Source organism: Fusarium falciforme, chromosome 7 (genome assembly GCF_026873545.1).
Source record: "Fusarium falciforme chromosome 7, complete sequence".
In the NCBI taxonomy this organism is placed as follows: Eukaryota; Fungi; Ascomycota; class Sordariomycetes; order Hypocreales; family Nectriaceae; genus Fusarium; species Fusarium falciforme.
In genome coordinates, this window is record NC_070550.1 from 3,235,213 (window position 1) to 3,258,751 (window position 23,539).

Below are 23,539 nucleotides of genomic sequence, written 5' to 3' on the forward strand. Positions count from 1 at the left end.
CATCCTTGTATGGTTGGCCTCGTATCTGTGCCATGCATGTACCGGTGATCTGACGCAGTCTTAGTCAGTCTTGGCATCTTACAACGGGAACCCGTGGGCGAATCAAGGCGCCAAGCAGTTGGTGGCTGGGCAACCGAGTGGCGGGGAAAACATTGTGAAATTTATGCAGTGGGGGCGAGGCTTTATTTGTTTACTTGTGCGCGGCGGTTCATTTGTCTGTTACAACGTGATTAATTGACGCACCTCGACGTAGAGATGCGTCCTCGGCAGTTCTGGTTCATGTCTTGTCCTTGCTGACTTGTGCACATTGACACCATCGTATGTTCTGCCTGTCACCTATGGCAATGGTTGACATGTGAGGCCATTAACTTGAGTTGGTGATTCCATGATTGACTTTGCTAGCTGCAGGAACATGAATCGCACTTGCAGCCTGCAGGCTTCTGCTGTGCCAGTCCAAGCTTTCTCTCACATGTTTTGTGTGTTGGAGATATTCTCGAATAGTTGAAGTACTCTATGTAGCTGTCAGTCTTTGTGTGGTTGAAGAGTGAGTACATGAGGATGGAATACTTGCCAACCGCTCAGACTAATAAGAGCTGTTCTACAAATCGTGGCTATGAATGAAAGAGTCTTTTAGATGATTGTAGAGTTATCCCTATTGGCTTGTGCCAACATCAGTCGAGAAGCTGCGTCAAGAACACTGTGAGGAATGCACCACAAGGAGTATTTGTCCCGATTACCAATCACATCTATGCAGTGCCTCACATAACTAGCTTTAAATGCAGGAGATTCTTTTTTAGGTAGGTACTTGAGGCACTATTCTTGAGTTGGGCCATGTGTGCTGTGCTTGATGAAGACAGCGATATGAGCTGAGAATAGGCGCCATCTCAACTCATCTGGACCGGGCAAAGGAAGGTCTGGATCCTCTTGGCTAATTCATTTTTAAGGCACGTGTTAGTTAAATTCGAAAAGCGCAAGAAAAGAATTTATCATCATTGAACACCCTCTCTGACATAGTCCTTCCTTTGACTGCGGCTTGGAAGCGACTCGTGTTGAGTGGGAGTGCTGGGACAGGTTTGAGAAGCTATCTAATTACTCTAAGAGTTTAATTTGATAGACTGGCTTTCATTTTCTTGTTTTCGGAGTCTTCTTTTGACCCCTATACAGCCTTAAAACAGTGGCTGAGCTATATCTCATTCATGGTCAGGCCAGTTGAAATAAGAGCGCTATCACCCACGTCCTTTCACCAGCTACGATGCGATATCCGACTACAGGCCGAAATTATCTCTTCAATTTGGATGGTAACTCTCCGTCGACCTGTCATTGACGAGGCACTCCCGAGTACTCCGTACAGCCTGTCCATGTCTTGGCTCTGCTGAGAATCAGGCTGAGAGATGAGACAACAAAAGTGCCCGGGACAGCCCAGCTTGCAACCAACACAAAAGGTCACTTGTTCGGTTTGACCTTCTATGTGACCTGCCCACTTCTTTGGGCCGATGTCTTGGACAGTTGCTGCGGACCAAAAGCGGGAACCAACTTGCGTTGACTGGGTCGTCAGCAGAACTGTTTAATAATCGCAACGCGTCAGTTCCTTTGGTGTACAGCCCTCTGACTTCCAGTAAGACGGACTTTCGTACGGACTTTTGCTCAGAGTCGACTGTCGCACAGAGACAGAAGCAGGCTCTGGCGTCGGCTCAGCCTGATCTCAAGCTCGCACTCGGATTGAGCTGACAGCGGCATCGTCTTGATGATGCACACGGACACGGCTGTGAGTTTCTTTGATGGAAGAATGTGTTAAAAATTCCGTCTTGTTGGGATATTTAAGAGAAGGTCTTTTCGTCAAGATGAATTAATTAACACATCAAACAGCACTCACACCAATTCACTCTCTCCAGCACTCTTCAAACAGCTTGTCAACGGATTTCTAGCCAATCAACTGGAAATTCTTGGCTGTTGACAAGATGAGACTTTCAAACCTCTTTTCTTTTGCACTTGGTGCACTCGTCACTACAGCAGTCGCCAACGAGCAACCAAAGCAAGCATGGCCTAAGACTCAAAGCGGCCATTTCTCCATCTCAAACTTCGCTTTCGACTCTGGAGAGACTCTAGATGAACTCGATCTTCACTACCGAACCTTGGGAAAGCTCAAGGTTTATCCTGACGGAACCACCAACGCCGTGCTCATCATGCACGGAACCACAGGCCAGACCGAGCAGTTCCTCAACGACGACTTTGCAAGCGTCTTGTTCAACCCTGGCCAGCCTCTTGACGCCAAGAAGTACTTCCTCATTCTGCGTGACGGTATCGGCCACGGAAACTCAAGCAAGCCCAGCACCCATGCCCTTCGTGCCCGCTTCCCAAGCTACCAGTATTCCGACATGATTCGTGCTGATCACATTCTCCTGACTGAGCATTTCGGCATCGAACACATGCGGCTCATCATGGGCGTGTCTATGGGCGGCATGCACACTTGGATGTGGGGAGAGATGTACCCAGACTTCATGGATGCGCTGATGCCCATCTCCTCTCTGCCAACTCAGATTGCTGGTCATAACCGACTGTGGAGGAAGTTTGTGACCGAGATGATCACTGGAGACCCTGCATGGAACGAAGGCAATTACGAGGAACAGCCGACCGTGGGACTCGGAGGTGCACTGATGATCCAACAAGTCATGCTGTCCTCACCTGCTTACTGGCAAAGGGGGTTCCCTACTCGAGCTGCAGTAGATGCCTACGTTGATCAGCTTGTCCCCCACATTGCCGAGTTTGACGCCAACGACCAACTCTTTGCTTGGAACGCATCCTACACCTACGACCCCGAGGCTGATCTCGGCCGAATCAAGGCTCCCCTGACTGCTGTGAACACGGCTGACGACTGGATGAACCCCCCCGAGCTTGGAATCTTGGAACGCAGCGTCAAGAACAAGATGAAGCGCGGCTTGGGCAAGGCAATCACACTTCCTGCTAGCAAGGAGACAAGGGGGCATAGTTCGTACATCCAGGCAAACCTTTGGAAGGACGAGCTCAAGGCACTGCTGGCTAAGACACAGTCTCGTAAGGGAGGCCGATGGTAATCGTATCTACGGCCGATGAACGATAACTCCGAGAGTGGTAGAATGGAATATGCCTGCAGGGTTTTTCACCCTAGCCTTTCTGCGCCAAGGTTTTCCCTGTAGGGCAGGCTCATGTAGATGTCAAGGCTTGCTCAATTGTGTAGAATAGCGAGCTTGCACAAATAAACAAATCTTTCTTTTTTTCTCACCACGTATTAGAATTAGTGGAATGCAAATGTTCCACACTAAAGGCTACTCGTGTGGTTCCAAGCGCGCCAAGCTGCCCAATGCTTGTCACAACCACCAGCTGGCCTTGGTACAGCTCGCTCATCGTGCCCCGGGCCATATTCACTCGCAAAGATTCCACCCTGTCGTTATCTCCGGGGCCGGCAGACCTGATTCGTTTGCCCGAAAACCGCCAGATAGCTGTGCGCTATGCCTCTCAAGCTATTAACCCAAGCCCAATTAGTTGCCTACGACTGCTTATCCAACATCTCGTAGATAGCCTTGACCTCGGGGACCTTGCCCTCAAGCTCAGCTCTGGTCTCGTCCCAAACGCGCTGCTGGGCGATACGGCCACTCTTTCTGTTCATGAAGGGAGGGTACCTATCATCCAGGGTTAGTACTCGGCTCGATCTCTTGGGACGGTGGACTTACGGGGCGGTATCAAAATCTTGCATAATATTTCCATGGTCCTTCTCAGAAACCGACACACCATTGACAAGGGCAGTAGCACAAATCTCCGGCTCTCTTGCTCCAAAGTTCATGATCAATCTCGGAATCAGCTTGGCCTGGTTGGGGTTTGTGAGAGGGGTCCAGGCTGAACCAGGATCAGCGCTGTTGATGGTGACCTTGGAAACACCCTTCTCCTTGGCCGCGGGGGTCGCAACGCGGGCGGCGAGTTCACGGGCAAAGTAGAGAAGAAGGCCCTTGGAACGACCATACTGATGGGCTTGCTCCATACCCTCCTTGTTGTTGCTGAGCTTCTTCAGGTAAGAGCCCTTCTTGGGCACACCCATGGTGAAGGAGGAGGGATAGATGCCAAAGGTGGTGACAAAGGTCAGAACAGGAGGGTTTGGGTTGGATGGGGAGGACTTGAGTAGTGGCAGCAAAAGAAGAGAGACAAGGGCACCAGAAAGGAAGTTGACTTGGATAGCTGTCGAGTTGCGGGTGATCAGCATCATTCTGCAAGATGCAAGGGTGAGACTTACAGGTTTCCCAGCCCTCAGGAGACTCGCGGCGGTTGAAGGCGAGAATGCCCGCAGTCATCAGGACATGGTCAAGGTGCTCCAGCTCTTGTGCCTTCTTTCCAAGCTCCTGGCAGCCAGAAAAGGACATGAGATCGGCTTCCCAGACCAGAATGTTGGGAACGGGCTTTCCAGCATCACTCAGCTCCTTCTCAATTTGCTGCTTGACCTCTCCGCAATTCTTGACGTCGACAAGAACAAGGGTCTGGACATCGCGATGGGCAAAGAGCTTGGCAGCTCTCAAACCAAATGCTCCATTGGCACCAGTGATGAGCGCAGTCCTTCCCTTGTACGACTCAGTGCGTACGGTAGGTCTGCCGTGACGCTGCTTGTACAAGCTCTGCCAAGGGAAGTACTCGGCCAGGAACAATGGGATGCCAAAGGTCAAGCCGACCACGACGAGGGCGCTCGCCACGGCAATGTATAGCCCTGAATTGGCCATTCTGAGAGGAATTATGTCGTCGTCGTCGTGCACGTGTGTGACGTTGTAAAGGCGGTGGAGAGGAGGAGAGGTTAAATAACCCAGCCTCCTTGCATCGTACGAGGTGGGGTAGACAAATGCCGGCCGGAATCGGACTATCCGGCCCCTGTTGATCGACTGATGTTGGGCTCAACAAGATTGTGATAATCTGCGAGGCTTAGTTGCAATATGCAGTAGGACAACTCTCGCCTTTGACAAGTCCAGATTGATAAGAGGTGACAACCATCCGCCATTCCCTTTCATTATCCACACGTTATCTCTTTGAGTGCGCGAAGGCTCCCAACGCGTACCGGACCCACTTTTTCTCACGTAATGACGAGGGTACGGGCGGGGTACGGGAAGGTCTCTCAGAAAGGAATTACAGCTAAAACACCATAGAAATCATTTTGAAGAGACCTATGACTTCTCAATCAATTCCTAGCGAGGCACTTAACGCCTCTAATTCAAGTAGCTATATCATAGAGGAAAATAGCCGCCGCGAGCAGCCCAACGATATCACGTGCCGGCCGGTCTTTAGCCCGGCCACAACCTGCGGGGCTTACTTCCTTCCAATAGAGATACCTTCACGCGACTTTAAGGTCAAGCCACTGCCCCATACGCCCCTATAGCTCTTCTAGCTCTTCCTACCTTATTCCTTAGTTAAAAGATAGGTCCAATATACCAATAGCTAGGTTATAAGCCTACTCCAAGACCATCAGTTACGCCCGGCAGCCCGGCTTAGAGGCTAGCATAATACCTCCGTCGCCGAGGTATACATATAGCTTACTATCCTGATTTACATAGGAATTCACAAGGAACCAAGGCTCCGCGCCCATTAGGAGACTTCTCATCAGGGGCATCAAGGCCCTAACCACTCGATTATTCAATATATGACATTCAACAGGTTCCAGCTTCTTCAACGGCACCTACGAGTCTTCAACCCATTCAACCTCGCCGATATAGGCCTTCCGAAGGTCTTCAAGGCCATAGATAACTAGTCTAAGCACCTATAAGCAGCATCTCTTGAGCTATAGAGCCCAGGCACAAATATCGCTATAGATAAATATATAACCTGCTTCACAGGGAGTGTCACGGCCATGACATGGGCCAGGCGGTGAAGCCTGGCAGAACACCCTGACTAAGCAAGGGACCGTAGGGACCGAACTTCGTTCCTGTCGGTCCTAGGACCGAAAGATAAAGACAATGGTCCTACCCTAGACCGAATATCAGAATGATTGGTCTAGATAAACTATAACGAGTATATAGAACATACTTATTTGCACTTCCTTATGTAGTAGCTACCTTAGCTATCAATATAACTTGGTTATACTTAATACCTTTGAGCATATTACTAGACGTGATACCCCCCTTGTTTAAGCATAGCGCGACTAGTCTATTTGCTAATATAAACCTAGCACGACTGGTTTATCCCTTGGGAATATATATGATCGTCATATATTAATAGCTCTTATTTAGTGGATTACTCGCGTTACCTTGGATAATATCGAACGCAATGGCTACCTAGGTAACTCCCGCAAATAATCACCAGTAGGTCCCACCTGCTAACCACCTACCTACCGCACTGGCCCCGGCTAACTAGGACGAAGATATAAACGACGCGGATAGCTCCGACGACGACGAAGTTAAATAACTTCAGGCTTAGATCACCGCCATAAGCGCCAAAATAGATGGCATGCGCGACCTAATCGAGAGAATAGGCGAAACATAGCGAATATAGAATGCCTAATATATAAATAATATCTAGGAAGTCAATAATATAGTAACCGCCGCTATGAGGGGCAAGGATATAGGAGAAATCCTAAAGCTAGATCCCCCGGAGAAGTTCGATGGAACCGCGTATAAGCTGCCTATATTCCTTACGTAGCTATGCGCCTTTATAACCTACTATCTAACGTAGTTTAACCTGGCGTCTAGTAAGGTCTAATATGCCGCCGGGCGACTTACTAAGTACGCTGCGGCCTAGTTTAAACCTATTATAAAAGAATATCTTATTACCCCGTTTGTTGAACTCTTACCTAGGATTACTAATCTCTATTCTAGCTTTGAGACCTTTAAGGCCGCGCTCTAGTAAGTATTTGGGATAGTCGACGAAAAGGCATAAGCCAAAAGAGAAATTAAGGCACTTAGATAAACCCGCTTAGCCTCGGAATATGGAATAAAGTATCTCTAACTCGCCTTAAAGCTTAACTGGGATTAGGAACCTCTGATGTTATTTTTCTTTAATGGACTTAAAAAAGAAGTCTAAGCGGAACTCTATAAGGAAAATTGACCTAATAACCTTATTGACTATATCGGCAGGGCAGTTAGGATTGATGACTAGTAGTTCTTATGGAAGAAACTGTAGAACTCTAAGTTTAGTAGTAATAAGGCTAATAACCCCCGGTTTAATGCTAATTAAGGGAAGAAGAGGAGTAGTAATACCTCCTATGGCACTGAAGCTGGCCCTATGGTACTTGGAGCTGCATAAAAGGGCAAATGGGATTATTATGGCCTGGAATGCTGATATTGCTATAAAATGAACTATATTGAGAAGGTTTGTTATAAGAAATAGCGAGATATTAAGGAGGGACGCTACTAGCTAAACTAATGATAATCCCTCCTGGAAGGTAAGAAGCATATGAACGTAGCATGATAAGTCTAATGGGAAGACGAGGAACCCTAAACTGCGAAATGAATAACTAAGCTCGTCGCGATGTCGCGAAGCGGATATGATATGCTAGTAAGAAGGGACGAAGATAAGTATGAATAAAAACTAGATACTAGAGTGGCCTATAGTTGGGTAGGACGAATAAGGGAATAGCTAAAGAATACCTAAGACGCGTAATGGTAATTACTCTTAGAACTAATAGAGTAAGGAAACCCCCTGCTGGATATAATAAATAGCAGAAGAGTTACTATCGCGGTTACTAGGAAACTTAAATAAAAGGAAGAAGTGGCGCTAATAGGGCGGAAGTAATAAGTACCCCTAATGATAAGCGAATAAGCTGACTTCTAGGAAGCCGCTGTAGAAGGCTTCCCCTATAAGAAATAGGTCGTGGGATATAAAAGAAAGGAATAAGTTTTAGTACCCGCTATAGTCTACTGAAGGGACTGCGGATAAGATGACCCTATATAATATAATTATACCCTATGCCTTTGATATTAGGTTAAGGCATCACGGGAATATAATAAGATTTATGAAAAGCAGAAAGCGGACCGATGCGGTAAGCTACTACGCAGTGACTAGATTACTAAAGCGAGTAGTAGCGGTATAAACTAAACTAAGTTTGAATAGGATGCCTAGAAATTATAAAAGGAACTACGCAAGGAATGCTCTTAATGGCAGAGGCGCTAGAAAAGCGACGAAGAACTATGGGAAGAAAAGAACTACTTATGGCTCTATGATGAGAATGATAATAGGCATTGGAACGACCTATGAGAAAGGTATATCTAGACCGCATGAGAATATGTGGATATAGCATATAAATAAGAAATCTATATTAGAGCCTACCATAGGGAATTAGCTGAAAACCCGTGATACTGAGAGGCACTGTTTAACCCCTAAGATGATATGCGGATATACCCTACGCATAAGGAATACCCTAGTATCTTATGGATGTCTTATTAATACTATTAGTATAAAGAATACCGAGAGGAGAAATAGGAGTAAGATTGTTTCTCTGTTGCCCTACTAGCTTAACCTAATAATAACCCCTATATATGGTATGAAATGGAAGGCTATTAGGTATTCTATTGGTATAATGCTATCGGCGTCGTATGCGCTAGGTATAAGGAAGAACTATATAGAGCTATTTAGAAGCGTAAGTAGACTATTCATAAGGTCAAAGACTGGCAGAAATAAGTTAGCTAGGAGGAATAAGAAGAACTAGAAGACTAGTAATTAATGACCTAGTTAGAAGGCGAAGAGGACCTAGGATAGGAATAGGAACGCTGATATTAAGACTAGCTATATAGCCAGGACGATACATATGACTACGAAGCGTATGATAATGATAACTGCGAGCATGACCATAGCGGCTATGTACTATTAAAAAACTAGGAAACCTACCTATGAAAGGGCTATAGGCGGAAGAATAGCTAACGATGCTACGAAGGGCCCTATGCACCACAAAGGGAGGTGTAAACCTAAGACATTTTGAAATACTAGTATAAGTCAAGGGAGAATAGCTATGCGCTTTAGTGGATAGTAGAGCTAAGTAGAATTTATTTGACCCGAGGACGGCGAATAGGCTTAAGCTATTATAGAGGTATAAGGCGAAGCCCTATATAATGATTAACCTCGAAGGAAAATAGTTTAACTATAATAATGGAGTTATTAATAGCGAGATTAATTATCTTAAAGTTTTTATTAAGGGAAAAAACTAAGGAATCTTATTCGACGTTATATCTATGGAAGGCTATGACCTAATACTCGGGTACCTATAGTTATGCTGATTTAACCTATATTTTAACTAGAGGACTAGCTAAGTACTCTCCTTTAATAAGGAAGTACTCTCCATAATGAATGATGACTTAGAGAATGATATAAGATCTTAAATTTCTACTAAAGACGCCGGAGAAGTTAGGTAGAGGCAAATACGAGATACCTCTCTACCTAAAGGGATATAATATAAATACTATAATAGATAGAAACGACAGAATCAGCGAATAATCGCACGCATTATATAATAATTCCATAGGTTAGAAGAAGACCTTAAGTATGTTAAGAAGATATTAGAGGAAGAATAACTTAAGAATATTTTATTATAGTATTATATCTATGAAAAACTCTTTGCGGAAGAACTCGAGATAGGTCTACTAGAGTATATATATTATGACCTAGAAATCGAGTTTATTGATAGGAAGTAACCCGGCTTTAGTAAACTCTACCCACTTAACGAAGCATAACTGCTAGTGTTGAAGGAATATATCGAAGATATGCTACGGAAAGGATATATTAGGGAAAGTAAGTTATCTATTGGATACCCTATTATGTTTGTCCTGAAGAAGAATAGAAAGCTCTGACTTTGCGTTGATTTTAGAATGCTTAATGCTATTATAGTTAAAGATTATATATCGTTGCCCCTTATTAATGAATTAAAGGATTGACTTTTTGGTATAAAGTATTTTACCGCACTTGACCTTAAAGGAGCCTATAACCTTATTTAGATTAAAGAAGGATATGAATAGAAAACCGCTTTTTGTACTAAGTATAGACTATTTGAGTACCTTGTTATGCCTTTTGGACTTATAAATGCACCCGCTATATTTTAATAAATGATTAATAATATGCTATAAGAATATCTAGATATATTTATTATATGTTACCTAGATAATATCCTTATTTTCTCTGAAATAGAAGAAGAATATATGGAATATATCTATAAGGTACTATAAATACTATAAGACGCTAAGTTGCTAGTAGAGCCCGAGAAGAGTAAGTTCTATGCCTTAGAGGTGGAATTTCTTGGATATATTATCTCTTATAATAAGATATATATAGACCCTAAGAAGGTCTTAGTAGTTAAGGACTAAAAGGAACTAACCAATGTTAAGGAAATATAAGCCTTCCTTGGTTTTGCTAATTACTATCGTAGATTCCTTAAATGATTTAGGAAGATCATAGCACTACTAACTAACCTCACAAAGAAGGATAAGATATTTGTATTTAGGAATAAAGCATAAAAAGCCTTCTACATAATTAAGGAACTTATCCTAAGCGAACTAGTACTTAAGATGTTTAACCTATCTAGACCGATAGAACTTGAAATGGATGCCTTAGACTTCGCGCTAAGAGCTTAGATTAGATAATAAGACGATAAAGGACTCTTGCACTTAATCGCATTTTACTCCTATAAGCTATATAGAGTAGAACTTAATTACCCTATCTATGATAAAGAATTCCTTATAATCGTTAATGCTTTTAAGGAATTCTGATATTATCTCCTTAGAAGTAAATACTAGATTAAGGTATATATGGATTATAAGAATATTACCTATTTCGCGAAAATATAAGAACTTAGCAGATAATAACTATAATATATTAAATACCTTTCGGAATTTAACTATATTATTATCTATGTTAAAGGAATAGAGAATAGCAAAGTAGATGCTATTAGCCAATAACCTAATCTAGATACTGGAAAGATTAAAGCTAAAGAATAACTTTTATATTTTATACTAGAGGGATACCTTGAATAGAAGTTTATTAGGCGAATATAAAAGCTAGCACCCTTACTAGAGCACCTTATACTTATTAAGAAATATGGACGATGGGTTATGGACTTTATTAATTATATGCGGGGATATTGATAAAGAAAAGACGGATTATAGACCTATGAAGGAAAACTCTTTATCCCCGATAAAGCATTTTAGACTATCTTCGACTATTACTACTACTAAGTTATATGTTATGGGAACCTAGAAGAAATAACCCGGGCCATGCAATAATACTATGACGACTATGAGCTCTAGGCCAAAGTATAAAGAAGAATATTTTAATGCGAAAAATATTACGAGGTAGCTAAATAAGTAAGCCAGAAATGGACCTACCTCTTAGAAAAAGAACATAAGGAATAAATTATTAAATAATTCTATGATATGAATTATAGATACCTAGAAAGACTAGTAAAACATATTAATAAGTACTTCTAAGGAGACTTCTTAGAAGAATGCTATAGATAAGCCTAGAATTATATTATCTGCGAATATATCTGGAAATAAGGAAAAATACTAACCTATAAACAGAGTAAAATCATAGGGATATCCTATTAGATTAATGTAGCTACCTATATAGTGGAATAAGGTAATTTACTCCTAGAATAGATCTAGTAGTATAATAAATAACTCCTAGACGATAAAAGGACTAATAAGTAATAAGTCTTAGATAAACTATGCTATGAACTCATACGCGAAATATATAGCTACCCGCTATATAGATACTAAGGAATTAATAAAACCCTAGAATGAGTTAAGATGATATTTACCTTTTCTAATATAAAGAAAATAGTCATAGTAGTTATCAAATAATATAACCTTTATGTAAAAACTAAGGCATGATGCTATAAACCTTATAGGAAGCTATAACTACTCCTAGTCGCATAATAACTATAGGATTCTATTACTATAGATTTTATTACTAAACTACCCCTATTAGAAGAACTAGCTACTAGAAACTTCTATGATAGTATTTTTATTATTATGGATAGACTTATGAAATTTTCTTATTTTATACCTTATAGAAAATCAATAATAGCTAAAGAATTTGCCTACCTTTTTTACTTTTATATCGCTAAAATATATAATATACTACTCGAAATTATTATAGATTAAGGACTACTATTCGCTTTAAAATTCTAGTAAAGCCTTATAGGATATTTAGGAATTAACTATAAACTCTCTACTATATACCATAAGGAGATAGATAGGTAAATAGAACGCATAAACTAAATACTAGAATAATATCTCTGATGCTATATTAATTATAAATAAACTAACTAGGTTAAGAAGTTATTAGCTATATAGCTAGCCTATAATACGGCAATAAACAAAAGCACAAAGATTATACTAGCTTATATTAATTTTAGATTTACCTTAGATGCTTACTAATAAATAAGAGACATGATTATTAACCCTAAAGTAATCCTCACTAGTGATTAACTAAAAAACCTATACGAAGAAATAAAAATAGAACTCGAATTTATTAGAAATAGGATAATAAATTATGCTAATAAGAAAAGAATTGAGGGATTAATCTTCTCGGAGGGAAATATGGTCTACTTTGTAATAAAAAACATCGAAATAAAATAATAAAATAAAAAACTTAACTATAAATATATTAGACTATATAAAATTAAATAAAAAATCTCAAAAAATAATTATAAACTGGACTTATTACTGAAAGTTAAGCTCTATCTAATTGTTTATATTTTATTACTTGAATTAGTAGAAAACATTATCTAAGTTAAAACTAGAAATGAACTAGAAACTAAAGTCAACGGACTAGAAGAATATATTGTGGAAGCTATCTTTAATATAAATAAAATTAATAGCAAAATAATATATTTCGTTAAATAGAAAGACTACCTAGACTCAGAAAATACCTAGGAACCCCTAGAATACCTCACTAGTATATAATGCCTTCTAAAGAACTTCTATTAATAACGCCGAGTATAGGCTCGTTGAGACTAATGGTATTCTAGTTAATTAAATTAATAGCCCTGAGAGAATGCGCCTCTATAATCGCGGATGACTCCTCTTGGAGCTCGCTTGAATCCTCTAAAGCGCGTAAACTATGCTTAAAAGCCTCGTTACCTCGCGCTTTAAGTAGTCTTTTCTGCTTCTAGATATGAGCGAGTTTAGCCATTGCCTCCTCAAGAGTAGCCTCTGCCTTGGCCTCCTTGTCCTCTAGATGCTTATGCTCCTGGATATTTTTAGCTACTACTAGGATTAGTAAGGCCACTGTAAGAAACTAATGTATACCTATGGAAAGAAGCTACTCTAGCCCTATTGCATATAACCTTTGCGTCGATATAATTAGAATAATAGTTGGAATAGCTAGAAACTACCCTATAGGTTAGACCCCGATAGAAATAGCGAGTATAAGGCATAATTTTAGAACTAAAAGCCTTAATATAGGAAGAAAGGCTTTGCGCTTTAGAAAGTTTATGAAGAGAAGTATATTTAGAAACTTGGCCTAATATCGCGTTAGTAGGAGATAAAGATTTTTATAAGTTAAAGTTACTTACTGATAATACCTGGTCGCCGAAATTAGTCTTAAGGATAAGACCAATAGAGGGGAGACCTCGTGTTATGGCTATGATATGGGCTAGGCGGTAAAGCCTGGTAGAATACCCTGACTAAGTAAGGGACTGTAGGGACCGAACTTTATTCTTATCGGTCCTAGGACTGAAAGATAAAGATGATGGTCTTACCCTGGACCGAATATTAGAATAATCGGTCTAGATAAACTATAATGAGTATATAGAATATACTTATTTGCACTTCCTTATGTAGTAGCTACCTTAGCTATTAATATAACTTGGTTATACTTAATACCTTTGAGTATATTACCAGATGTGATACCCCCCTTGTTTAAGCACAGCGCGACTAGTCTATCTGCCAATATAAACCCAGCACGACCGGTTTATCCCTTGGGAATATACACGATCGTCACAGGGAGGTCATATAAGATAACAAAGGTCCCAAATAAACCCATGCCCCTTGGCTTTAAGACCTAGGTTATAGCCCAGAAGGGCTTCTTCTTATAATAGATTTAGCACTAGCCGAAGAAAAGATATAAACCTATTAGTCTCCCTAAGAAGCCGCGCCGGCAGCTAAGGAAGAAGAGTTAGTTTTCTTATCAACTATATATTCAGAGATAAAAAGACCTATATATGCCTCTCAATCTAACTCAAAGCGTAGTTATTACCTTAATCAATAAGCTACTAAAAGCTAGATATTATATCTTTATTAATAACCTCTTCTTATTAGTAAATCTCTTTATATATCTTTAATAGCTAGGTCACAGGGCTATAGGCATAGCCCGCTATAACTATAGTATCTTTAAGCCCTTTATATAGCTTAAAGTTAATAACACTACTAGCTATAACCTTCTTTAGTTTAGCGAGCTTTAAATAGCCCTAATAATTAATTATAAGGCAAAGAATTTAAATAGATTTAGCTATATTTCTCTTACTAATTTATCCCTTAGCTTAATAGGTTAATTAAATTATATAAAAAAATAATACTCTTATGCTCTTTTTAACTTTTATATTTAAAGGCAATAAATATATTAATTAAAAGAGAAAGAGGCTAAATATAATAAAAGCCTAGGTATAGCTAATATAGTATTTTTTTAATAAAGAAGCTATAAAGTAATTTAAGATTTTTTTTATTACTATTACTTATAATAATAAAATAAATTATATAGACTAAAGAGACTAACTAAGGGTATTACTAGGCTATAATTATCGCATTTATTAAAGCCCTTAGTAGGCTCTAGCCTAGACCTTCTTATTTAATATTACCCTCATCAATAGTTATCTTCTTTAACTTTACAATAGCCTAAGTTAAAAGAGATATAAATCGCAAGAGGCATAGCGAGGCTACCTTATAGATGCCCTTATCGCGACCTTTAGTCCCGATTTTTATAAAAGGAAGAGATATAAGGCCAGTAATAAAGACCTTAATCACCCAGGCCATAAGCTTAACTATTAAGGCCATACTAAGCGCTCTACCTATCACGCCTATCAGGGCCATTACTATAATATTATAAGGTCATAAGTAAAAAAGAAGGCATTAGGGGAGATTAATAGGAATAGGGGGGAAAAGAAGGTACCCAAATTAAGGTATAGCTATAAGCTTTGTAATATTGCATTATATAACTCATTATACTGCTTTGACTTATATTACCATAGAATTTAGGTAGGAAAAGAAGTACCTCTCGTAAGCTCCATTTTAATTAGATCAAACCCCTATCCGGTATGCGTTGGGAGCCTTCGCGCACTCAAAGAGATCAGACTTTATCTTATCGATCTACACTGACCTTGCCGTGCACGGACACTCTGAATACCCATGATAATTCACCATGGGCCCCTGGATAAAAAGAAAGTTCCACAAAGTCCCACAGACGCCAAAAAGAGAACACTCAAGGGTCTGGCCGGGGATTGAACCCGGGACCTCTCGCAAGCTGTGCTGTAGGGTTTGCCCTAAGCGAGAATCATACCACTAGACCACCAGACCGAACAGGCTTTGGACGCCTGAGGGGGTTGAGATCCAGGCTCGATTGTTTGCCATCATGTCTGAGGACAAGTCGAGGAAGCAAGCCTTGCAGGGTGACACACTCTATGGAAGAGTAGTAGAGAGTATGAACTGGCCTACAACCATGCATTGAAGTAGACATGATTAAAGCTATTAAACTCACTCCAAAAACCTGCTTCCGAGACAGGTTAGACGGGCGCCACATCACAGCTGATCAAGCTCCAGACTCTCGAAGCGGCGACGGATCCGTTCACATGGCAGGATGTGAGTGCTTATTAAACATGACTGCACATAATTATGATTGTGCTAAGGTTGAACTATATTGATGCTATCATTTTGTTGAAAGTCGTGCCCTCTATTCCTCTACCTAGCACTCCAATTGACTAAAAGATTGATACCCAATCGCAAACAGTTCTCAGCTATGGATGTCCAATTTGTGACGCCTTTGAAGTGCAGCTCAACAGTAGCATCTTCAAGTGCAACCTGAGGCTCGGTTGCTGATGCAGATGTCAATGTTGTTGACTCCACGATAGGCCTCCACGCTGTAATGGTTGAGATCGGCAGCGCTCAGGGCATCTTGGACCAGTTGTTGGGCGAAGTATCCAGTGAAGCCAGCAATTGGTTGAGCCCACGAAAGGCAAGCCCCGCTAGAGCAGACGCTTCTGGGGCTGATGGGAAAGACTGACCAGGCTAGGTTTCCAAGGTAACCGGCGAGGACTTGGGCTCCAAAAGTGCTAGCAACGTGCGACGTTGATTTGGTCCAGTTCCACCGAGAACGTGCCTCGAGAATGTCACGCTTCTCGATGTGAGCGCACTGGCTTACATGAGGGAGCATGACCTCATCCAGTTCTCCACAAAGCCATGCAGTGTCCTCGGCCTGCCCAACTTTCAAGTGGCCGGCCATGGTTGCGTTGACAAAGGTGACCAGAATCTTGTTCTCGTTTCCTTCAGCATAAGCAGCGGCATAATCGTGCACAGCTGCAATGGCGAGGGCCTTCTCGGAGTTAATGACACTGAAGTCGTAGTGCGTGGCATCCTGTTCAAATATCTTGGCCGTGACCTTGGACAGGTAAATGTCCTCAAAGTCAGCCGAGGCGGCATTCCGAGCGTGCAGGTCTGTGCTGGTCGTGGGCAAGGCATGAGCCACAGGGAACACCTCATACAGAGCCATGCCAATGGCAATGGCAGCTGCAGAGGTAGCCATTCGAGTGAAGCGCGTCTTCATGTTGACAGGCGATGGTTAAGACAAGTTTGGAAGAAGGGTGAACGAGTAGCTTCTACTGCTGGGTTGAGAGAGTGATGATGATTCAGGATAAGAGTCGAATCTTCAAGGGGACTCATAGGCCTTTTTATAGTTCATAAACTGCGATATAATTGAGATGTAGACGAAACTCACATAACTACAAGTATACCTCGGTAGGTGGAAGCAGAGTTCCCCGAAAGGTGTCTCACATGCTACCTTACATAACGGTTGACATTGATCTCGTAATTGTCCTTGATAGGAAAGTAGTATTCTTACGAGCCACCTTTTTCCATGCTCAGAATAATCGAGAGCGTCTTCTGCTTAGATGAGGGCTCAGTTGAGAGATATATCTTGCCGAGAGCCGGACGACCCTTGACTCTGCTGCTGCGAAAGGCTCCACATGCCGGCATATCGACAAATACAATCCTCTCGATGACTTCTTTCCCCAGTTTTCTTGGTGAGGACGGAGACTTTAACCGGCGGCCGCCTGCGGGAGATCCCGTCGATCTAGAACGGTCTATATCGGCAGCTGAAGAAGACAGAAGGGTCCAGGGGCTTGTGACATGGTAACTCTATGCTGGTCACCTACATAATTCTGAGACAGGGGTGTTTATCGACGGAAGTACGGCACGCTCGATTACAGTTCGTTCGTATCGACGGTCTAATATTAGCATAGTGCCCTGATAAGCATGGTTCTTCTAAGAAACTGAGAAACGCAGTTGGGGTTCTTGCCTACTCGTGTAAGACATCGGAATACCAGTGGACACAATACAGGCCATACCCAATAGCCCTAGTTATAGTTCTTCTCTGCAGATAACTTGCAGCCTTTTGACTTGAGGCTATGCGGCGTCATCCTCCCTCAATGCGTTCCAGTTATGCTAGCCCAACTGGGCTGCAAACACCCATTGGTATAAACGTGCTTGATGAACTCGTGGTCCCTTAGTCTGGCAGTTGCATGTTCAATCTGTACCTACCTGGGTACGTACCGTCAAGTTACATAAGCCAAGATGTACCGGCTTAGAAAAAGTCGAGCTCTCAAGTGTAGATTAAGAGGTTACTATTACTTGATGGATGCTTGCAACCTGTGCCGACATTGGAAAGGGAAGGCGTGGAATATACTGTACATAGAGCAAAGCTATTGGAGATATTATAAAGTACATTAGGTCTAAAGATACGATAAAAATGACATTTTATTGTAAAAAAAAAAAATGTCTAGCTAAACTTCAGCCATTTGTCCTTACAAGTACAGTTCTCCATATCCATCTCCCTCGCCCCTCTCAGTATCTGCCGTCTGCACCGACGCGTAGAAGTAACCACCGTTGTTGAACTCGCCTTCAAGAACTGGATACTCAAACTTCCGGTATGCATCCTTGATCTTCTTGGCGCTGCGTAGAAACTGCTTTTTGGTTTCTTTGTAGTTGCTCGCCGTCAGTTTACCGTCCCGCTTGACAAAATCTCCATTTACAGTGACATGCAGAATATCCCCAACGCTGGCGTGCAGCATCACGGCTGCCACCGGGTCAGTCCATCCCAGGAGAGCCGGAGACTCAGCCGCGTTCCACACGATCAGATCCGCCTTTGCGCCCTTCTTGATGACGCCAAGATCCGGTCGCCGAAGTGCGAGCCCACCAGCACGTGTCGCAAGAGAAAAGGCTTGGACAACACTCATGGGATTGTTCCTGGGAACTTCCAAGTTGTTGAGAACCTTGTCGAAGAAATAATAACGAGCACTCTGTAGCCAGATCCTCGCTTGTGTCAAGATATCCGTCGAGAAGGTGAAGTGAGTGTCGACACCAAGGGCAGCTTGATCCTGGATGAAGTAGGACCAGGGATGTGTGTGGCCATAGTGCATCTCAGATTCGGGCGTGATTGACAGGTACTGGTTCGTCTTTCGAAGGAGATTTGCGCCACCTGCTGTTAGGAAGCTACCATGAGAGAAGACCACCGGGACGGAAGTATTGAGAATGCCCAAGGCGTGGACATCCTCCGGCATATTGGTGATGCCGAAAGGACCCGATAGGGCATGAGTTGTCAGTACCGAGATATTGTACTCTTGAGTGAGACGTGCAATCTCCTTGGCGACAGGAGGGTTTGAGCCAAAGACATCATAGGCAATTCCCAGCTCGACGTTGGTGTCTTTGAGAAGGTCTCCATTTGCGATCTCTACAAAGTTGGGGATTTGGTCTTCCACGGTATAGTTCAGGGGTGCAATATCATGGAATGCATACGCCCAAAACACACGGGCACCGCTCTCAATCGAGGCATTCATCCCAGCGTACGCCGTTGCATTGGACCATGTATGATGAGCATGGTCAAGAGAAGTTGTGACACCAGCGTTCAGAGCCTCTAGGAGCCCAGCGAGTTGGCCCCAATAAACGTCATCCGCAGTGAAGTGGGTGGAGGCGGCGTACTCCCCATATCTTCCAAAGTACTGAGCGAGGCTAGTGTTTGATCCCAAAGTTTTGAAGGCCGTCTGCCAGCCGTGTCGATGTGTGTCGATGAAACCGGGGCTGATGATCTGGCCAGTGACATCGATGATCTCGGTATCGTCAGGCAAAGACGAAGGCTTTGACTCTGTGATGCTGGCAATTCGATCGCCGTTTACCAGGAGGTAGCCATCGCGGGTTATTCGAGGGAGGTTTGTAGAATCATCCCACCCAATGATGGTTGCGCCACTGAAGAGCTTGGAAGAGGACTTGGCAACAGCTCCAGTGAGCACAGCCGCGAAAGCGGACAAGATTGAAATCTGTCTCATGATTGGTCGGTTGTCTCGGTACTTGATAGACCGATGCAGACAATAGTACGATCATCTCTATCCAGAGCACTGCCAGTCTTATAAGTCCATGGGAATCCGGATTCACGGATATGTCGGAGTTTCTTGTAGTCATACGGAGTAAATAGTCAGACGATCACGGTTCTTCGGATATACTGACTCGCCTACTTTCATTATAGGGACTCTTACCACCGTCTGTGGGTCAAAGAGACCCAGGGTCCCGCATATACAGACTCAAAAGGCGGCATGAAGGTGCGTGCTCGTAAGAGAACAACGGTATTTTCTGTTACGTCACAGCTCGGAGAGCGAGCCAAGGTTGGGCAAGCTTGTCAGCAAAGACAAATCTAAACTTATAAATGCGCATCTCAAGAACTTCGAATGGAGTCATCATCAAGCTTTCATTGGTCTTCATTGGCCATGGAGTCGTGACTAGCCAAAGGTGTGTCGGCAGTCGGAGATCTCTTCTTGCCGAGGTCGCTCTAGCGGACAAAATATGCATCGTATTGGAGCTCTCGTATTTACCGAAGACGCGCCAAGCACGAGATGCTTGTGAGACTAACAACGTGAAAACTATGCATGGCAGGAATTCTCGGAAGCCTCGTTGAGGTGCTCAATGAAGCCTCTGCTCAGGGATTCTCGCGTCCGGGTCCGTTGTGAGTAGGCATGTCGACCATTCTTACATGCATGGTCTCACATACATGAAGCCAGTAAGGAAAGATCTTTTGATTACCAGGGCAAGATTCCTTCTCGACGGTCTGTTGCGTTAGCTCCTAGAATGGGGTCTTCAACGTCTTACGAATCCGGGGTATTCGGGGCATTGCATTGTGCGCTATCCGGGCCATCTTGACTTCCGCATCGTCTCAACAGACGCGTAAATTCGGCCCGAGGGGCAAGACCGAAAGACCGAAAGACCGAAGAACGAAAAAGAGGGGAAACGCCAAGACACAAGCATCAAAATAGGCAAAAAGAAAGTCAATCGACGTGGGCCTGATTCGAACAGACGCCTCCGAAGAGAATAGATTTCTAGTCTATCGCATTAGACCACTCTGCCACCACGCCTTGTGATTGGTTGGTGACCGAGGAAGAAAACATCATTCAAATTTGGGAGTGGTGTAACGGTGCACCTTAGCCGTCACGCCACAGGGCAAAAGATTGGGCTATAATCGCTATTGTAGCAATCATAGTGGTGCTTCAGCTGCCTATAGAGGCTTATAGCGCTATTACGGGGAACCAAGCCGTAACAAGTGGGAGGGATAGTTGCAGAAGAGAGAGCTTACTGTGATAGAAGAAGTGCTGCTTAGGAGGTCTACTCTGCCACTGTGAGTCTCTTGACCTATTCAATATGCTCGTGAGGATAGGAATAAGACCGCTTGGCAATTCTTGTCATCCTCTCGTGGCGAGGACTCATGGGCAGCATCTTAGCCATTGACACGGGCTAAATAATAATAACAAAGCAATATATTCCTATAAAAAAAAAATAAACGAAATAAAAGATAAATTTAATATATAAAATTAAAGACATCCTCTCTATAACATACGGTAGGATATTAAATAGCGCGACGAGATTAAAAGAAGGATGAAGGGCAAAAATAAGGTAGGTTTAGGGTAGGTAGCCTACTGTAGAGGCAAAAAAAATAAGTTGCGGTTTGTGTGGATCGAACACACGACCTTCAGATATCGGATGATTGAAGTTTGACTTCAGTCTGACGCTCTCCCAACTGAGCTAAACCCGCTGCCAGTTGTTGGGGATTCGATGTTCTTGACAGAGCATATGTCCCGCAGCTGGCATTTCCGTCAAGCGCATGCTCACCGTTGCATCTCTGAACGAGCACAAGGGCCTTTTTAGCTTCACCCATAGACCTTTAGTCCTTATCTTGGACACCTAGATCCTATGCAGTATACCCCATATGACTGATAAAGTGAGAAATTGGGTGGCATTTGTATCAAGCGGTCAACATACGACACAAACAGCGCAAGTGCCAATGATATGACTTCCCAGCTGTATACACTTCTATCCATATTTACACCCTTCCGTCCCAACAAAGTGTGATACTCCAATCCATTTCTTGACTCTCTCATTCGAATGCAATGTAGTCAACAAAAAGCCCATATTGTCTTGCCACTAGTTAATGTTCAGATATTGCAGATGGTCTTGCTCCAGATGACGGACATCGGGCTCTTCCCACGGATATTTGCTCTCAGTAGACCGAATGATTTCGACATGACGGGGACTCCTAGGCTTAATGCCATAAGGAAAGGTCTTTGGATGGCTAATCAGGCCGGCTGTCACCTCTACCTCAACATCGATTTCACAGCCCTTCTCGTCCAGCGCTTTGCTGATTTCGAAAGTAGCCAGCAGTCGAGAGATTGTGAGGAAAAGGTTGTCATCTGCGAGGTACCTTCCAGGACAGATCCTGCGGCCGTAGCCAAAAGCATGGTTTGCGGGGTCTGGTTCGTTTCGCGGCTCCAAGAATCGCTCGGGATCAAAGGTCTCAGGTTTGGGGTAAACAGCTGGGTCGTGCAAGAACCACCAGATTGATGGTAGAAGGAAGCTGCCCTTCGGAATCCGGTAGCCAGAGTGGAACATCTCTTCCTCTGTAACATGAGTCGTGCCCACCGGAACAACGGGAAGCCATCGAAGTGTCTCTTTGACCAAGGCGTTGACATATGGCAGGTTTTCCCTGTCCTCGAATTCAGGCAACCTGTCAGAACCAACAACACGGTCAAGTTCCTCCTGGGCCTTTTGTTGAACATCAGGGAACAGAAGCATGGCGAGTACAAGGCTGCTTAGGGTGGAAACGGTTGTATCAGCACCTCCTCCGTAGATGATGGCAGCACTGTTCTTGATCATCTCCACCTCGCTCTCGGTAGGCTTCCAGTCGTTTTCGGGGTTCTTGCTGTATTCGGTGACGAGTGAAGACACATATGAAGATGTAGGATTCCCATTCGCCATCTGTCGCAACACAAAAGAGTAGGGAATATCTGCGGCCATGCGGACCCTTTCCTTCCACTCTTGTGCAATCTTCTTGAAAGAGGCGCCAGGGAAGCCGGTGGGGAGGTGCTTGAGAAATGGAAAAAGATCGACCGACCAGGTCAAGGGGACCAGAGCATCGGAAAAGTTGCCCATCATGTGTTCAATCAGTGTGACCAGAGGGTCAACCTTATGAGGTTCAATGGAGTAGCCATACGTGATTCTTAGAATGATGGCACTCGCCTCACTATGAAGATAAGTCAGTAAGTCGGCTCACGTGTAAGGCTTGGTAGAATTTTGTGGCATTGTCTGAGGCAATGGATAACTTACGTCTTGATATGACTGATGATGTTGGAAGGGTCGTCCAGAACTCGAAGTAGGAAGCGTCGTGACTCGACATCTTGAACATGCCAGAATCTCTCGCAGATGAGTCTGGTGCCCATCTGCTGGTGCATGAGCTTGCGGTGAAGTCGGTGAGTCGCGTTGTAGGGAAGACTTGGTGTAAGTACGTCGAAGCCACATAGCTCCCCGGCAAAGTGTTGCTTCGGCCGTGAAGACGTCTTTGTTGACCTCTTCACCATAAGATCCTGCAATACGTCGTGGGAATGGACTAGGATCATGTTTGTTCCGAGTACCGTGACAGAGCTGAGAGGTCCGTAAGTGTCCTTGAACTTGATCCAGTGCTGATACTCCGGCACGCTTGGGGGAGGGAGATCAAAGATGTTGCCAACGAGGGGCAAAGGTTTTGGGCCAGGAGGTAGATCGCGCGGGGCCTTCCATCGAACGGAGAGGCGCCAGAGAATGACGCCTAAAACAACAATGAAGACCTGTAGCAAAGCAAGAAACATGATGAAAGGTGATGGTTGTGAATGTCTGGTGGCAACTTGACTTCCGACCCCTGAGGAGATAGGGGAATTTATGGCAAGAAGAATCTCTCAGAAGACTGAACTTTCCATAAAGTCCATGTTGGTTGGTCGTGATATATACCATGCTAGCACCTCTACTGCGCCACTACCCAATAGGCAAGTTTCAAG

At 43.4% G+C, this 23,539-nt stretch overlaps 5 protein-coding genes across 5 annotated transcripts; 1 reads left to right on the plus strand and 4 right to left on the minus strand.

Moving 5' to 3' along the window:
- Positions 1-1,958: 1,958 nt before the first annotated feature.
- NCS54_00966100 (AB hydrolase-1 domain-containing protein) lies at positions 1,959-3,071 on the plus strand (the record flags this gene model as incomplete). The annotated part of the gene is made up of 1 exon (XM_053155001.1): positions 1,959-3,071. One exon carries the CDS (start codon positions 1,959-1,961, stop codon positions 3,069-3,071), a length of 1,113 nt encoding a protein of 370 aa, XP_053010976.1.
- A 452-nt stretch (positions 3,072-3,523) lies between these two features.
- NCS54_00966200 (Hypothetical protein) lies at positions 3,524-4,739 on the minus strand (the record flags this gene model as incomplete). Its single annotated transcript, XM_053155002.1, has 3 exons — positions 3,524-3,656; positions 3,708-4,206; positions 4,262-4,739. The coding sequence occupies 3 exons, from the start codon at positions 4,737-4,739 to the stop codon at positions 3,524-3,526; spliced, it is 1,110 nt and encodes a 369-aa protein (XP_053010977.1).
- Positions 4,740-15,990: 11,251 nt separating this feature from the next.
- Positions 15,991-16,743, minus strand: NCS54_00966300 (Hypothetical protein; the record flags this gene model as incomplete). The annotated part of the gene is made up of 1 exon (XM_053155003.1): positions 15,991-16,743. One exon carries the CDS (start codon positions 16,741-16,743, stop codon positions 15,991-15,993), a length of 753 nt encoding a protein of 250 aa, XP_053010978.1.
- A 1,255-nt stretch (positions 16,744-17,998) lies between these two features.
- Positions 17,999-19,516, minus strand: NCS54_00966400 (Amidohydro-rel domain-containing protein; the record flags this gene model as incomplete). Its single annotated transcript, XM_053155004.1, has 1 exon — positions 17,999-19,516. The coding sequence occupies one exon, from the start codon at positions 19,514-19,516 to the stop codon at positions 17,999-18,001; it is 1,518 nt and encodes a 505-aa protein (XP_053010979.1).
- A 2,140-nt stretch (positions 19,517-21,656) lies between these two features.
- NCS54_00966500 (Hypothetical protein) lies at positions 21,657-23,353 on the minus strand (the record flags this gene model as incomplete). The annotated part of the gene is made up of 2 exons (XM_053155005.1): positions 21,657-22,752; positions 22,836-23,353. The coding sequence occupies 2 exons, from the start codon at positions 23,351-23,353 to the stop codon at positions 21,657-21,659; spliced, it is 1,614 nt and encodes a 537-aa protein (XP_053010980.1).
- Between the last annotated feature and the right edge of the window lie 186 nt (positions 23,354-23,539).